General features: G+C 46.3%; 1 protein-coding gene across 4 annotated transcripts in view; it reads left to right on the top strand.

Annotated features, from left to right (window-relative positions):
* The window catches only part of LOC138267469 (mitochondrial inner membrane m-AAA protease component AFG3L1-like), a 431,197-nt gene that overhangs the window by 390,640 nt on the left and 23,300 nt on the right, over positions 1–17,257 (top strand). For all 4 annotated transcript variants that reach the window (XM_069216427.1, XM_069216425.1, XM_069216426.1 and 1 more), the window contains 2 exons: positions 2,574–2,774; positions 2,915–3,109. In XM_069216427.1, the coding sequence (XP_069072528.1) occupies positions 2,574–2,774; positions 2,915–3,109 (396 nt within the window). The remainder of the gene's footprint in view (positions 1–2,573; positions 2,775–2,914; positions 3,110–17,257) is intronic.

Consider the following 17,257-nt stretch of genomic DNA (forward strand, 5'->3'; position numbering starts at 1 on the left):
TACTCTGAACTCCTTAAGTTGAGCATATGTCCTCCAATCAGGCTACCATTTAGGAAGGACTTCCTTTAACAGCTGCAGGGGAGGGTCCTTTATCCGAATCTATGCAACTTATACCTTCATGTATGAAGATTGTGGTGCCAATTTACTCCTTTTGATTTGCTGCCAGAAATGTCAGTTGTTATCCTCCGTGCCAGGTGCCTGCTGCAAAATCTGTCAGTGCTGGGCACTAGGACAAGTTTATAACCTGATGTAGTGCAGGGGACACTGGCGTCTTAGAGGGGAAGCTGTCAATCATCCTATTGTTTATTTTGTTTTTAGCGCAGCAAGGCCTTGCCGAGACCAGGGGAAAGCAGCCAGTCCAATAAATTTGAATTGATCTGCAATCTTAAATCCTAGAACTAAAGAAAATAACCCACTGGAGGAGGAGAAATGATTTTCTTCCATGTTGGATTGGGAATGGTACAAATATAAGTTGCTAAGGTTCCATCTTGGATTTGTAAATCTGAAACGTAAACTTTGCTTGCAAAACAGTGGACACGATCATTGCCCTCTGCTAAAACACGATAATAAGAGCCTTCATATAGGAGATTCTAGAAGGTGCTTACTGCCCAATGTGAGACTCCATGCCAAAACCCTTGGGGCCTGCGCATTTTGCTGCACAACAGCTCCAGGATGCCCAAAAGCAAAAACAGGACCACCAAAACGAGGAGAAACTTCCCACTCCAATAAGCCTTTTAGCAGTAAAGGCCCTACACTAAGAATCATCCCTCACCACCGGTTTTGTCCAGTCTACAGAAATAACACAGGATTTTCACTACCGCAACTGGTGTTGACGCGTAAATCCTCATCAATGATGAAGTTGTTATCAACGGCGTTGCCAACAGGAAGACAGGGCTGCTGTCAGACTTGGCATGGATGGGACGAGCATGTACCCAGGAGCCAGGGTAGAAGTCTGGACCAGCACTAGTAGGGATCCAGAAGCGGGTCCAGCAGTGCCTGTAGGGACCACCTGGCAGAAGAGTGACTGGTGGCCTCTGTGGCACCATGGGAGGCAGATGCTGCTCCTTATGGAGCTGGCAGGATCTTGAAATTTTACAGCATGGCTTGTTTGAAGACCTCTTTCTGCTGAGGGGTTGAAGAGGCCCCGGAAATTCAAGGCACACCAGGACCCGCCTTACAATGGGGTCTGAGCATATGGAATTCAGGGGTGGAGGGGAAAGGAACTTAAGAGTGCTAGAGCGTGGCTTCTCTTCTCTTCTGACTTAGAATAGTGAATCCAACATGGCCTTTTTGCGCAAGTGATGCACTTTGGACTTTGACCTACCTAATGGCTTCCTGTGAAACCATGATTTTGCACAAGACCTACCTGAAGCACACAAGCAACTGGGTTGACTAGGACCACTGCTTCAAACACCGCCATTTACTGTGCTCCGTGATGTACCAATTTGCTTCTACACTTTGTACAATTTTGCTTCCACTCTTGGACTGCCTTTTGGTGCATGGGCACGTTTGTTACATGACTGAGTCAAAGCTGGAGCCGGGCACCTAAGACACATTGTGGGGGGCAGTCACCAATACATGTCACAGCTCGGTTTGAATCTAGTTTTTGAAGAAACCTATTTCTTCTCTGGCACATGGTAAAACGTTTGGAATCATTGAAAGACAGAAAGTTGGGAGTGGTTCTACGGATCTACATCAAAAGGAACCGAAAGAAAGTAACTGACCAACTGTCCTTGCTTAAATCACCCGTAGTGATTATATTTATTAAATGTTTAACAGATATGGTCCCTGCCAAACTGTTTGTGATGGATCCTACCAATGTTTTCTGGCTGTGGTGTTGCAGATAAAATATAATTCATATATCAGATTGGCTGCTTTGCTCTTTTATGGAGTTACTGTTTAAAATCATGACAGTAGTTGGTGCTGTCAAGTAAGGTCTAATAGCTTTAGCACTGCTAATGTTGCCTTCCATGAGTCTGATGCCCTCCAAAAAGCAGAGCAGTGAGGTCCAACGATCATATTGTGGGTGAGAGCCTATCTCGTAATGGAGGATAGCACATGCCCATAAGGGGGTAAAGGAATAATAATCTGACGTTCAGCTGATGCAGACCTTTTCTAAACAAAGTTCAACTTTTTTGGACATGTCTTCCATGAAAATTATCACCATGGAATAAAATAAAATCTTGACAATAGTCTAAAGCAGTTTCTCAATCATCATCTGCTAAGTGAGATTGGCTACAGACTGAATCCCACACACCTGTGCTCTTCTCTCTTTATTTCTAAAAGCAAAATGTATTTCCTGAGACACTTCCATCTGCAAATTTCCATTCCTATTCAACCTCTGCTTAACTTTGAGCCTTAACGTCGAACACTATTGAAAATAATTTATAATAATTATTCAACTTTTAATAGTGTTTTCCAAAGAGCCGATAAAAGGATGTTACTATGCCGCTTGGTCAAGTTTGTTTGGGCTTAAAAAGATCACACAACTTTGTACAACATTTCATTTGAAACCCTATTTCGTATTTACTAAGCTGTTCAAATTTCATTTTTTCCTCATTCCCATCTTGTAGGTATCCATCATCCCGAGAGGAAAGGGACTGGGGTATGCCCAGTATCTTCCTAAGGAACAGTATCTTTATACTCGAGAACAGCTGTTTGACCGCATGTGTATGATGCTGGGTGGAAGAGTGTCTGAGGAGCTCTTCTTTGGAAGAATTACAACAGGAGCCCAAGACGACCTAAAGAAAGTCACACAGAGTGCATATGCCCAGGTAAATCTATAGGCATTTATTGTCCATACACCACTGGAGTGCTAACTGCACAGGTAGCTTAAGTGTTTGAGTTATGTGAGGACGTGCAAAATGATGCCGAGCAGTGTTAATGCCTCTTTTTTTGCATTTCACAACTTTAGATTGTCCAGTTTGGGATGAGTGAGAAGCTTGGTCAGATTTCATTCGACCTTCCACGGCAAGGAGAGTTAGTAACAGAGAAGCCGTACAGCGAGGCCACAGCAGAGCTCATTGATGAGGAAGCTCGCAACTTGATCCGCGCTGCCTATGAGAGGACCCTAAAACTGCTGACTGAATGCCGTGAACAAGTGGAAAAGGTAAAAGGCCGCTCCATTTTTTTTTTTCCATTCCAAATGTTTTCTGTCTTACTGTTTTAGTTACTGCATATATTACATTAGTTACATTTGTTCTACGAGTGACATATCTAGTATGAAAACCATCCGTTCTTGAGGTTTTTATGGCGATTGTGCACCCACAATTCCCCAAGAGCGTTTTCATCTTTAGCAGGTTTCTGGCTACAAGCCCATAAATGTCTTTCCCGGAGAAATTTCTCCTGCTTTGCTCCTAAAATTGCCTTTCAGGCCATCAGGTTCTCTACATCCATTAGATGCATTCAATCTGCTTTCTTTAAAGGCATTGTCATTAGCTCCGCATTTGTTTTGCGGATCACCCTCCCTTTTCTCTCCTTTTTCTGTGATCCCCATCATGGCATATTGTTTAATATTCAAAAACACAGTATACCCTCACCCATGGGCAGGCTCTCAGAACACTGTTACCAGATGGAAATCTCTTTTTCATGATAATCCCCGTGTGTGCGTTTTTAAGCCAATATGATTAAGAAACCTGTCTAGAATTGAACTCTGTTGCACTTGTATTTTATCTAATCCTTTTTATTAATAGTAAAATATAAAAATAAAGTAAACTGATATGAATGAAAATTCAAAGGATGTACATGGATTCTGCCAGCATCGCATAATACAATGCAGTGACGGTTAACTTCAGTTCTCTTACCAAGGCCCTTTTCTTTATTTTTGTTGTTTAGCAAGGATAAATAAAAGACACTGTGTGGGTCGTTATGACCCTGTCGGTCTTTTGACCATCAGGGTTAATGTGGCGGTATCACCACCAACTGGCTGGCAGTGTATACCGCCACATTGAGTGTGGCGGGTTGGCTGCTGCCAACCAGCTACATCTCCACTCATACTGCCATGGAGGTATGAGCCGCAGGCCCAGAGATGTTAATCTCCAACCCGGCGGCCCACAGAGTACCGCCGGCGGTATTATAAGCCGGCCTACCGCCATGGTTTCCGCCGCGTTAGCAACAATACGAAAACCATGGAGGTAGGGCCTACCAGGGACAGGGAATTCCTTCCCTGTCACCGGTAGGCACCCCCAAAGCCCCCCCTCCCAGCAAGCACCTAACCCCCACCCACTCCCCATCTAAACTCACCACACACCCCCCACACCCTCTGATGCACACACACCCCACCCTCTCCAATGCACGAACACACCCCACCTCCAGTTCAACCACACACCCCACCCATGCATGCACCCGCAGATATGCACACACAACACCCATTCATACTCACGCAGACATGCACCCACCACAAAACTGCCCCCACAGCCATACACGCACAGACACCCACACGCACCACGCATACATACATTCACCTACACTCCCATGCACGCATCCACTCACACTCATCCATACACGTATTCACTCATGCATACTCACGCACCAGGTACACATACATACAGACATCCTAACACCCATTCAGGCACGCATACATACAGACATGCACTCACTTCAACTTTCATACACGCATACACCACAACACTCAGACGCATTCACACACGCACTCACACATTCATACACACACAGACACCACACACAACAGCCCCCACCCTCCCACCATTCTCCCCTGTCGGTCGCCTGGCTTACCTTGTCCGGCGAGGAGGTCGTCCGGCAGGGAAAGGGCGCTGCACCGCCAGCAGTGCCCCACCAGTAGGACAGAGCCAGGCCGTACTAATGGCCTCAATACGGCTGGCGGTGACCTACTGGCGGGCGGTGCTGGTGGTGCACCGCCAGCAGTGCCCCACTAGCAGGACAGCGCCAGGCCATACTAATGGCCTTAATACGGCTGGCGGTGTCCTACTGGCGGTCGGTGCTGGTGGTAACAGCGCTAGAGCACCACTGTCCGCCAGCATGGCTACTGCAGGATTTCAGCCCTTATTGTGGCGGAAATCCTGCAGTGTCCATAATTTGGCTGGTGAAACACAATAAGATCAGAGACGGGTGCCAAGCCAAGTGAATTAAGTATAAGCAGAAATATGGACTCGTATTAAGTTCATAAATAAAATTTGCACTACTCATTGGTAGATGTTTTGAAAGACCTTTGCGTAAATGCATTTTGTACAGAGTTTTCCTGCTGCATAAAATCCTACAACAATTATTAGTTTATGAAGGTAATTTATGTTGACTCACAGCAGACACCTCAGTGCATATATCTGGACCCTGGAATTCATCCTTTCAAATTTCACTGCCTCCATTCTTGTTATCTATCCAGCTTTGTAAAATGAGATGATAACAGAAGCTCCAGTCAGCTGATATGCCAAGTCGCAATGTATCATCTCCTAGGTTCTGCCTTTTACTTTCCGAGCCCAAAACAAAACTTGTGAGACCTCGTGCTTTATTTTGATCAAAACAAAGCAAAACTTGTAAAGTGGAGGGTCCTGCATCAACAGGGTGAAATCTATTTAAACTAGCTCTTACATTGGTAAACTTTCAGTATTGTCTTCTTGCTAAACAGATGCCCTAATAATTTCTAGAAATGCTTTGTGCTTACAATGTGGACATTTTTATTATTTTTCTACGTGATTTAACTTCTGTGGTATTCTAGTATTCTCTTGGTGTTATTTTTTCTGTTGTTGCATTTTAATGGATGACCTGTTTTCTTGTCTTTGCTGGCTTTATATTATGATTGTCAAATGCTCCCTCATTCCAGTTTGTTCTGCTACACCCTGGATACAGATTACTGTAGCTGTCTCTTATTTAGTATTGGATCTTTCATAAATTCACATGAATCATCCCCATCGTCGAAGTGGGAGTCCCACAGTATCCTAAAAAGCAGTAAGAATATCCATAAGCTGAAATGCTAGCAGGCTCAAACAGATAGCCTGTTGATGCATTTTTGTAAAAAGAACTAAACTTGACCTATGACCAGTCAGGTGCCAACACCCTCTAGAATATTCCCAAAAGAGGCTCATTCCCTCAATGTTTCTACTGCATGTCGTATGAAGGAAGTCTTCCTGATCTCTACTCAGTTTTTTCCTGTCAGAACAACTTTGTAGCTCAGAAAAGGTCTGATACTTTCAAGAAAGGCCTTTTTCGCCCTTGTAAGACCTGTGGCAAGAAAAGGCTCCATGCGGATGATCCACATAAAGATTGTCTGTACTGCCTGCATCCTAAACATCAGGTGAAAGACTGCAAAACATGTGGCACCTTCTCTGTTAAAACTCTGAGAGACAGAGAAGGAAGAGTTCTAATTTGGTTACAGGCAAATCCTGTACTTCAGGTGAGGAGAGTGACTTAGAGCCAAAGCCTCATAAAAGGACTACATCTTCTGACCATAGGAAGGCTGAGGAAGGCAGGAAACACCACAAAACACACCATAAAGACCCTTCCGAAACCTTATCAGGGCCAGCCTCCTCCTAGCTACCCTCTCCACGTCCGAAGAAGGAGCTCCGTCACCGTTCTCCTTCCTCAGAGCCATCGACATCTAAAAAGGTACCACTACAAAAAAGGAAGTCGACGATGACGCTACCGTTGACGATCGTGACAATTACCATAGTTACCATTGCCACCGTCTCTTCAACGAGACCCTCATCGACTATGACCACGTCAACGTCTGTTCTGAAAGCTACTATCTCATCTGTTCGGGTGAGTGAGAAAAAAACATTAATCGATGGAGCCATTGGCGAAATCTCCACCACCACCAATGACTCAATCGTCGACGAAGACAACTTCAGAAAAGCCTTTGTCGGTGAGGGCCTAGTTGACGAAGGCATAGTTGACAAACTGTCCAGTCGATGACGGCGACACCGCCAAAGAGACCGATGGATACACCATAGACGAGACAGTCGACGACTGCACGATCGATGAGACCGTCGACGGTAGCCCCACAGACGAGACCATCGTTGTCGACACAGTCACCCCCACTGTCGTCGACAATACCATCGACTGCACTAGTCCCCAATTCTGCTGGACCTCCTGACCTTCAAGCAACAGTCAAGATCACAACACTTTCCAGATCTGCCTTCCATCCCGCAGATACGTCCCCTAGTAAAGTAACATCATTACTACCTAGCCACTTGCTGGATTGGGAAGAGTCTAAGGATGAAGGGCCTTTTGGGCACGCAGACAGCCCATCACAATTACATGTAAAATACCAAGAGGATGATCATGATGAATACGAGCAACAGTATCAATGTTATTATCTGTATCAAAGACGTTACTATGAGCCATTGCATCAGCAGAGACACAGTACAAATGCCGCCTTCCTTAATTCAGGACTTACAGTCCATGCTCCAAGACTATAAAAGGAGATTTCCAACTGCGGCTGAGGAGCAGCCGCAACAACCTTCCTCCCCGGCTACACCGAATATGCCTCTGGCAACGCCCAGGTTCACACCTGCGTCAGCAATACCTGCTCCCCCAGACAGGACATTTCCTCTTCGGAACATGAAAGGGAAGAAGGAAAAATTCTTACTCCTCAACATCTTAAAGATGAATGGGATGACTATTTAGCCCCTATACCATCACCGCCACCTCCTCATCCATCAGATTCTCCGGAGGATATAGGAGGTTTCCATAATCTAATGGATAGAGCCGCTACATAGTTCCATTTACCAACATCTGTCTTGCATTCAGAATGCTTCCTCCATGATTTTAAAGAACAGGCAAGAAAATCGATGAGGGCAATTCCCATCATAGACTTCATCTGGAGTGAAGGTCTAAAGATTTTGAAAAATCCAGCCACAGGCCCACCAATGCCACCTAAACTTCATAAAAAGTATAAGGCTACAGACAACTCTCCAGGCTGTTTAACAGGGCACCCAAAACCAGATTCTGTCATATCTCAGGCTGCCCAAAGATGCTCTAACAATCCATCTACACCCATTTCTGTCCCACCAGACAAGGAAGGCAGACGTCTGGACAACGTGGGCAAGAGGTTTTCATCCGTGTCAGCCATTACTGGGCATGCTGCCAACACCCTGGCTATCTTAGGCCGCTTTGACCGTCAAATGTGGTCTAACATGAATGCCTTTATCGATCTCATCCCAGAAGACAGACAACCTGAGGCCCTAAAGATACTACAGGAAGGGGAGTGCACATCAGCAGAAATAATCGACTGCGCCACGAACATAGCCTCCACGGGTTTCCAACAATTAGCGGGAGCAGCATTTTTGCACTGCCAAGGATGGTTATAGGCGACCTCTTTCAAGCCCGAAGTCCAATCCAGAATATTAGACATGGCCTATGATGACAAAACTCTTTTTGGGAAACGAATAGATGACGCACTACTAGCCATCAAGACGAATAGAGAGACTAGCTCGTTCTCTGGGTACTCTACAGTACAAGAAGCATCCCTTTCGGGGAGTCGGAGTGAGAGGTTTCACGTCATTTCGGGGTACCTACCGTAGACAGTAACAACAGTCACAGTACATACCAGCTTATCAACAGTCTTATCGACAACAGCAGCCTACATCAGACAAGGCGGAAGATGAAAACTGACCCTACAAGCTCAGGATCAAAGCTGTAAACAATAATCCTCATTGGGTGCCGGCTGCAGTTCAGTCCTTTCCACAAATTAAACCAGTGTGGGCAAACATCTCAAATTATCAACAGAATTGGGAAAGGATAACATCACACGAATAGGTGCTGGATATAGTGACTCACGGTAATATGCTAGAATTTGCACAGAAACCACCCTCCTGGGAAATCGCATTCACTTCATCTTCACTTGCTAAAGCAACAAGTATTCCAGATGGTCTCCAAGGGTGCGATAGAAGAGGTCCCTGTTCACCAGAGAGGTCTAGTAGTTTATTTTAGTTTTTTTTTTCTCATAAGAAAGAAGTCAGGAGAATGGAGGCTGATCCTCGACCTCAGACAACTAAATAAATTTCTGAGGAAACAATTCTTCCATATGTGATATCCTTCACCTTCACAACAGCAGAGATTACATTACATCGTTGGATCTCCAAAATGCCTATTTCCACATCCTCATACACTCTAGGCATCGCAAATACCTCCGTTTCACTGTAGCCGGTGCCCATATTCAATTCAAGATTATCTTGTTCGAATTAAAGTCAGTGCCAAGAATTTTCACAAAGTGTCTTGCTCCTGTGGTAGCTACTCTCTGCAACAAAGGTTTTCAAATGTTCCCATATTTGGACGATTGGTTGATAAAGGTACCAACTCCGCAGCAGGCACCCAAGGCCACCAATGCCTGCCTAGCCTTATTTCACTATTTAGGTCGGGCTGTAATCCTCCAAAAACCATTTACTCTTCCAACACGCAAGATGGTCTTTTTGGGTGCAAAACTCGACATAGACAAAAAAAAGGCTTATCTTTCAATAGGAAGACAACAAAAGCTGTCTGACATGGTTTCCACAATCTCAAAAAGAAAGTCCATTTCATTGACAAAATTCAGGTTGCTTTTAGGAATGATTTCTTCATCAATCAATTGGTCCATTTGGCAAGACTGAAAATGAGACCATTACAAGAGAAATTGCAACTGCAATGGATCCATTCTCAAGGGTCCTTCGAAGAGTTAATCAATATCACACCAAAGATGGTGGAGACTCTGCGGTGGTGGTCCCAAACCAGACATATCTCTCAAGGGCTGAGCTTCCTAACTCCAATGTCAGATTTCATAATAACAGATGCTTCTCTGGAAGGCTGGGGAGGTCATTGGCAAGACACATGCATTCAGGGGAAATGGTCTGTCTCTCAGAAGAAAATGCACAAAAATCTGTATGAATTAAAAGCGATCTCTCTTACTCTGAAAGCGTTCCTCCCTCGGATTTCAGGATCCTCAGTGTTGATCCATACAGACAACACAACAAGCATGTACTAAGTCAGTAAACAGGGAGGAACACGATCTCTGTCCCTTTCAAGAGAAGCACAACTTCTCTGGGAATGGCTCACTCTCCACAAAATTTCTCTGAGAGTGAAACACGTTCCGGGTATCAATAACGCCGTGGCGGACTCTGTCAGCATGGTGGACTACAGTTGCCACGAATGGGAGCTCAGTCAGAAGGAAGTAGACAAGATCTTTCAATGCTGGGGACGGCCAACCTTAGATCTCTTTGCCCCCAGCGAGAACACCAAATGCCAATTTTACGCCAATTGATACCCACTCCCGGGGTCGTGGGGGAATGCTCTTCCAATGCGATGGTCCAGGATCTTTGCATATGCTTTTAACCCCTTCCCATTGATCTCCAGACTTATCAAGAAGATGAAATCGGAGGGTTGCAGGCTCAGGCTCATACTCATAGCACTCAAGTGGCCCAGGCAGTATTGGTATACAGAGCTCATTTTCCTGTTGGTGGCCAATCCCTCAAGACTTCCCAGGAAGCACAGCCTACTAACGAAGAGACAAGGGCAAACATTTCATCCAGGACAAGCCTCTCTCCAATTGCAAGCATGGCTCCGGAATTCCATGAGTTACAGAGCATGAACATTGATGAAGAATGCAAAGTAATTCTATCTAGAGCTTGAGCTGCCTGTACAAACAAGACTTACAGGCTCAAGTGGCAAAGGTTTTGTATCTGGTGCCAACCAAACAATATGCATCTGTTAAAAGTTCTACCAAAGCAAATTATATCATACCTCCTTGCTCTATCCAAACCCGGGCTCGGACATGCCTCAGTTAAGGTTCACCTGACAGCTATATCTTTATACGGATGCTCTGCAAATGCACCCTCCCTTGGTTCATCCAGGCTCAAAAAACAATTTATGAAAAGTCTGTTTCTCACTTTTCCTCCGGTGCGGCCACCTCCTCAGTGGCATCTAAACATTGTCCTTACGCAATTAATGAAAGCTCAGTTCATCCCCATACACACAGCGGATCTGAAGTATCTCACATGGAAAGTGGCAACCCTCCTTGCACTCACTTCCACTAGGAGAGTGTAGGAAGTTGGCTCTGTATGTACTATTTCAAAGTAGGAAATAGTTTGCACAGAGTCCAGGGGTTCCCCTTAGAGGTAAGATAGTGCCAAAAAGAGATAATTCTAATGCTCTGTTTTCTGGTAGTGTGGGCTTATCAGAGGGTAGTGTTAAGCATTTGTTGTACACACACAGGCAATAAATGAGGAACACACACTCAAAGACAATTCCAGGCCAATAGGTTTTTATATAGAAAAATATATTTTCTTAGTTTATTTTAAGAACCACAGGTTCAAGATTTACAAGTAATACTTCAAATGAAAGGTATTTCACTCAGGTATCTTAGGAACTTTGAATCAACACAATATCATGTACAGTTTTGCCAAAAATGGCAATAAGCTATTTTAAAATTGGACACAGTGCAAAATTCAACAGTTCCTGGGGGAGGTAAGTATTTGTTAGTTTTTCAGGTAAGTAAAGCACTTACAGGGTTCAAAGTTGGGTCCAAGGTAGCCCACCGTTGGGGGTTCAGGGCAACCCCAAAGTTACCACACCAGCAGCTCAGGGCCGGTCAGGTGCAGAGATCAAAGTGGTGCCCAAAACGCATAGGCTTCAATGGAGAAGGGGGTGCCCCGGTTCCAGTCTGCCAGCAGGTAAGTACCCGCGACTTCGGAAGACAGACCAGGGGGTTTTGTAGGGCACCGGGGGGGGGACACAAGTCAGCACAAAAAGTACACCCTCAGTGGCACAGGGTCGGCCGGGTGCAGAGTGCAAACAGGCGTCGGGTTTGCAATAGGTTTCAGTGGGAGACCCAGGGGTCTCTTCAGTGATGCAGGCAAGGGGGGGGGGGGCTCCTCGGGGTAGCCACCACATGGGCAAGTAAGAGGGCCACCTGGGGGGGTCGCTTCTGCACTGGAGGTCGGATCCTTCAGGTCCTGGGGGCTGCGGGTGCAGTGTGTTTCCCAGGCGTCTGGTTCTTTGAAGCAGGCAGTCGCGGTCAGGGGGAGCATCTGGATTCCCTCTGCAGGCGTCGCTCTGGGGGGCTCAGGGGGGGTAAACTCTGGCTACTCACAGGGTCGCAGTCGCCGGGGAGTCCTCCCTGTAGTGTTGGTTCTCCGCAGGTCGATCCAGGGGCGTCGGGTGTAGAGTGGAAAGTCTCACGCTTCCGGCGGGAAACGTGTGGTCTTTAAAAGTTGCTTCTTTGTTGCAAAGTTGCCGTCTTTGTGGAACAGGGCCGCTGTCCTCTGGAGTTCTTGGTCCTTTTAGATGCAGGGTAGTCCTCTGAGGCTTCAGAGGTCGCTGGACCCTGGGGGACGCGTCGCTGTTGCAGTTTTTCTCGAAGTGGGGACACAGGCTGGTAGGGCTGGGGCCAAAGCAGTTGGTGTCTCAGTCTTCTCTGCAAGGCTTCAAGTCAGCAGTCCTTCGTCTTCAGGTTGCAGGAATCTATCTTCCTCAGTTCTGGGGTCCCCTAAATACTCAATTTAGGGGTGTGTTTAGGTCTAGGGGGGTTCGTAGCCAATGGCTACTAGCCCTGAGGGTGGCTACACCCTCTTTGTGCCTCCTCCCTGAGGGGAGGGGGGGCACATCCCTAATCCTATTAGGGGAATCCTCCATCTGCAAGATGGAGGATTTCTAAAAGTCAGTCACCTCAGCTCAGGACCCCTTAGGGGTTGTCCTGACTGGCCAGTGACTCCTCCTTGTTTTTCTCATTATCTCCTCCAGCCTTGCCGCCAAAAGTGTGGCTGTGGCCGGAGGGGGCTGGCATCTCCACTAGCTGGGATGCCCTGTGGCGCTGTAACAAAGGGGGTGAGCCTTTGAGGCTCACCGCCAGGTGTTGCAGCTCCTGCAGGGGGTGGTGAGAAGCACCTCCACCCAGTACAGGATTTGTTACTAGCCACAGAGTGACAAAGGCACTCTCCCCATATGGCCAGCAACATGTCTGGTGTGTGGCAGGCTGGTAAAACTAGTCAGCCCACACTGGAAGTCGGGTTTGTTTTCAGGGGGCATCTCTAAGATGCCCTCTGGGTGTATTTCACAATAAAATGTACACTGGCATCAGTGTGCATTTATTGTGCTGAGAAGTTTGATACCAAACTTCCCAGTTTTCAGTGTAGCCATTATGGTGCTGTGGAGTTCGTGTATGACAGACTCCCAGACCATATACTCTTATGGCTACCCTGCACTTAAAATGTCCAAGGTTTTGCTTAGACACTGTAGGGGCATAGTGCTCATGCACCTCTGCCCTCACCTATGGTATAGTACACCCTGCCTTAGGGCTGTAAGGCCTGCTAGAGGGGTGACTTATCTATGCGATGGGCAGTGTAAGGTTGGCATGGCACCCTGAGGGTAGTGCCATGTCGACTTAGTCATTTTCTCCCCCACCAGCACACACAAGCTTGCAAGCAGTGTGTCTGTGCTGAGTGAGGGGTCCCCAGGGTGGCATAAGACATGCAGCAACCCTTAGAGACCTTCCCTGGCATCAGGGCTCTTGGTACCAGGGGTACCAGTTACAAGGGACTTACCTGGATGCCAGGGTGTGCCAGTTGCGGAGACAAAGGTACAGTTTTAGGGAAAGAACACTGGTGCTGGGGCCTGGTTAGCAGGCCTCAGCACACTTTCAAATCATAACTTGGCATCAGCAAAGGCAAAAAGTCAGGAGGTAACCATGCCAAGGAGGCATTTCCTTACAGAGAGTCAGTGACATACAGGCCTTTACTACCAAGGAACCCTTCCTAACTTTCTCAGGCGAGTGTATTCTTCTTAGAACAAACCCAAGATACATTCCTAAAGTACCTTCATCTTTTCACCTAAACGAACCAGTGATATTGAGAACTTTCTTTCCGACTCCATCAACTGTGGCCGAAAGAACTCTCCACACACTGGATGTCAAAGTATGTTTGAAATTCTACCTTCAGCATACTAAACAATTCCGTAAGACAGACCAACTACTAGTATCCAAGGTTGTCAGGGTAGAGGAGTTACTAAAGCAACGATAGCCCAATGGATTGCAGCCACCATTCAGTTTTGTCATACAAAGGCTGGGAAACCACTAACCAGCCGGCCTAAAGCACACTCTACAAGAGCAATCTCAACATCCATTGCTCTGTTTCGAGGCACCACCTTAGACCAGATATTTCAAGCTGCAACGTGGAAGCCTACACATTCTTTTGCGCAGCATTACTGTTTGGAATTGACACAACGGACCGATTCAGTCGTAGGACAGGCGGTCCTACGTCATCTTTTTCATTAAAGTAAGCCTCTTTTGACCGTATATGTTTATTTGATATACAATTGCTTCTAACTCCTGCTCAAATATTGTCTATGTATTAATAAAAAAATTATATATATATATATATATATATATATATATATATATATATATATATATATATATGTTCGGTGGCATGTGTAGCTGCAGATACACATGCTGTGCACAGTCCGCCATCTGGTGTTGGGCTCGGAGTGTTACAAGTTGTTTTTCGTCGAAGGAAGTCTTTTCGAGTCACGAGACCGAGGGACTCCTCCCATTTCGACTCCATTGTGCATGGGCGTCGACTCCATCTTAGATTGTTTTTTTTCCGCCATCGGGTTCGGACGTGTTCCTTTTCGCTCCGTGTTTCGGGTCGGAAAGTTAGTTAGAATCTCTGAAAAAAACGTCGGTATTGTTTGCGTTCGGTATCGGGTTAGTTAGAACAAATCGACACCGAATTCTGAAGAGCTCCGGTGGCCCTTCGGGGTTTTTTCGATCCCCCGTCGGGGCCTGGTCGGCCCGGCCACACGTGACTTCAAGGCTGATGGAACGGACCCCATTCCGCTTCTGCCCAAAATGCCATAACAAGTATCCGTATACGGATCAGCATCTGGTCTGTAACTTGTGCTGGTCTCCCGAGCACAAGGAAGATACTTGTGAAGCCTGTCGAGCGTTTCGGTCGAGAAAGACATTAAGAGACCAACTGCAAGTTGACGCCGACAGGACAAGAGCGTTTCGAGGAGGAAGAAGAAGCTTTCTCCATCCACGAGTCGGACTCGGAAGAGCTGGAGGCCGAAGAAACGCCAAAAACCGTGAGTAAGACGTCGAAACATAAGACTCACGAGAATTCAACAAAAGCCCAGGGGACGCCACCGCCAACAGGCCATGGCTTAACCCAGAAAATAGGTGACCGATCATCGGCACCGAAAAAGGGCACGCTTGTGGCGAAGTCATCCGACTCAGGTCGAGATACCGCTACACAGCAACCTCGGACCCGAGACAGCGGCTCCGAAAAAATTCGGCACCGAGACAGCGGCACCGAAGAAGTTCGCCACCGAGACACCACGCCGAAAATAAAAAAGGTTTCTTCAGAGCCTAAAAATACATCCGAAAAAGTTTTGGTTCCGAAACATCCAGCCTCGGAGCCGAAAACAGGTTCCTACGCAGAGGAACAAGGATTAACCTCCCAGATGCAAAAGCATAGATTCGGAGAGGAACTTGAAGCTGTAGAGCCAGACTATACACAAAGAAGGCTCCACATTCATGAGGACACAGGGAAGATAACCACTCTTCCCCCAATTAAAATAAAAAGAAAACTTGCCTTTCAACAAAAGGACAAGCAGCCACAGGCAAAAGTGGCAAGGAGAACAACTCCACCACCGTCTCCTCCACCATCAATACATGCATCACCAGTAACAACTCCACCATTGATGCACTCCCCAGCTCATACTGCAATGAGTCAGGATGATCCCGATGCATGGGACCTTTACGACGCCCCAGTATCAGACAACAGCCCAGACTCATACCCTGCAAGGCCGTCGCCACCTGAGGACAGTACATCTTACACAGAGGTGGTCGCAAGAGCAGCTGCTTTTCACAACATCACCTTGCATTCCGAACCAATTGAAGATGACTTTTTGTTTAACACCCTATCATCCACCCATAGCCAGTACCAAAGCCTACCTATGCTCCCAGGAATGCTAAAACATTCAAAACAAATCTTTCAAGATCCTGTTAAAGGCAGAGCCATAACTCCAAGGGTGGAGAAAAAAATACAAGCCACCGCCAACAGATCCCGTTTATATTACAACGCAATTGACACCGCACTCAGTAGTTGTCGGGGCAGCTCGTAAGAGAGCGAACTCTCATACCTCAGGGGACGCACCACCTCCAGACAAGAAGAGTCGTAAATTTGATGCTGCGGGCAAAAGGGTGGCAGCACAAGCAGCAAACCAATGGCGCATTGCCAATTCACAACCACTTTTGGCAAGATATGATAGAGCTCATTGGTATGAGATGCAGCATTTCATAGAACACTTACCCAAAGAGTTCCAGAAAAGGGCGCAACAGGTGGTGGAAGAAGGACAAAGTATCTCAAATAATCAGATACGGTCTTCAATGGATGCAGCAGATATGGCTGCAAGGACAGTAAACACTACAATAACAATAAGAAGGCACGCATGGCTGCGTACTTCGGGGTTCAAGCCGGAAATTCAACAAGCCGTGCTAAATATGCCCTTTAATGAACAGCAGTTGTTTGGGCTGGAAGTCAACACTGCTATTGAGAAACTCAAGAAAGACACTGATACAGCCAAAGCCATGGGCGCACTCTACTCCCCGCAGAGCAGAGGCACGTTTCGCAAAACACCTTTTAGGGAAGGGTTTCGAGGTCAACCAACAGAAACCACAACATCACAAGCAAGGCCCACTTACCAGAGCCAATATCAGCGGGGAGGTTTTCGGGGGCAATATAGAGGGGGCCAATTCCAGAAGAATAGGGGAAAGTTCCAAAGCCCCAAAACTCCTCAAAATAAACAGTGACTTATAAGTCGCACAACCCCATCACATAACACCTGTGGGGGGGAGACTAAGCCAATTTTACAAACATTGGGAGGAAATAACAACAGACACTTGGGTCTTAGCAATTATCCAGCATGGTTATTGCATAGAATTTCTCAAATTCCCTCCAAACATCCCACCGAAAACACACAGTATGTCAAAACAACATATAGACCTTCTAGGACTAGAAGTTCAAGCATTGCTACAAAAAGAAGCAATAGAATTAGTACCAAAACTACAGATAAACACAGGAGTTTACTCACTGTACTTTCTAATACCCAAAAAGGACGGCAGTCTGAGACCAATACTAGATCTCAGAACACTAAATACCTACATCAAATCAGACCACTTTCATGGTTACATTACAAGACGTAATCCCACTGCTCAAACAACAAGACTACATGACAACACTAGACCTAAAGGATGCGTATTTCCATATACCAATACATCCTTCACACAGAAAATACCTAAGGTTCGTATTCCAAG

Source organism: Pleurodeles waltl, chromosome 12 (genome assembly GCF_031143425.1).
Source record: "Pleurodeles waltl isolate 20211129_DDA chromosome 12, aPleWal1.hap1.20221129, whole genome shotgun sequence".
In the NCBI taxonomy this organism is placed as follows: Eukaryota; Metazoa; Chordata; class Amphibia; order Caudata; family Salamandridae; genus Pleurodeles; species Pleurodeles waltl.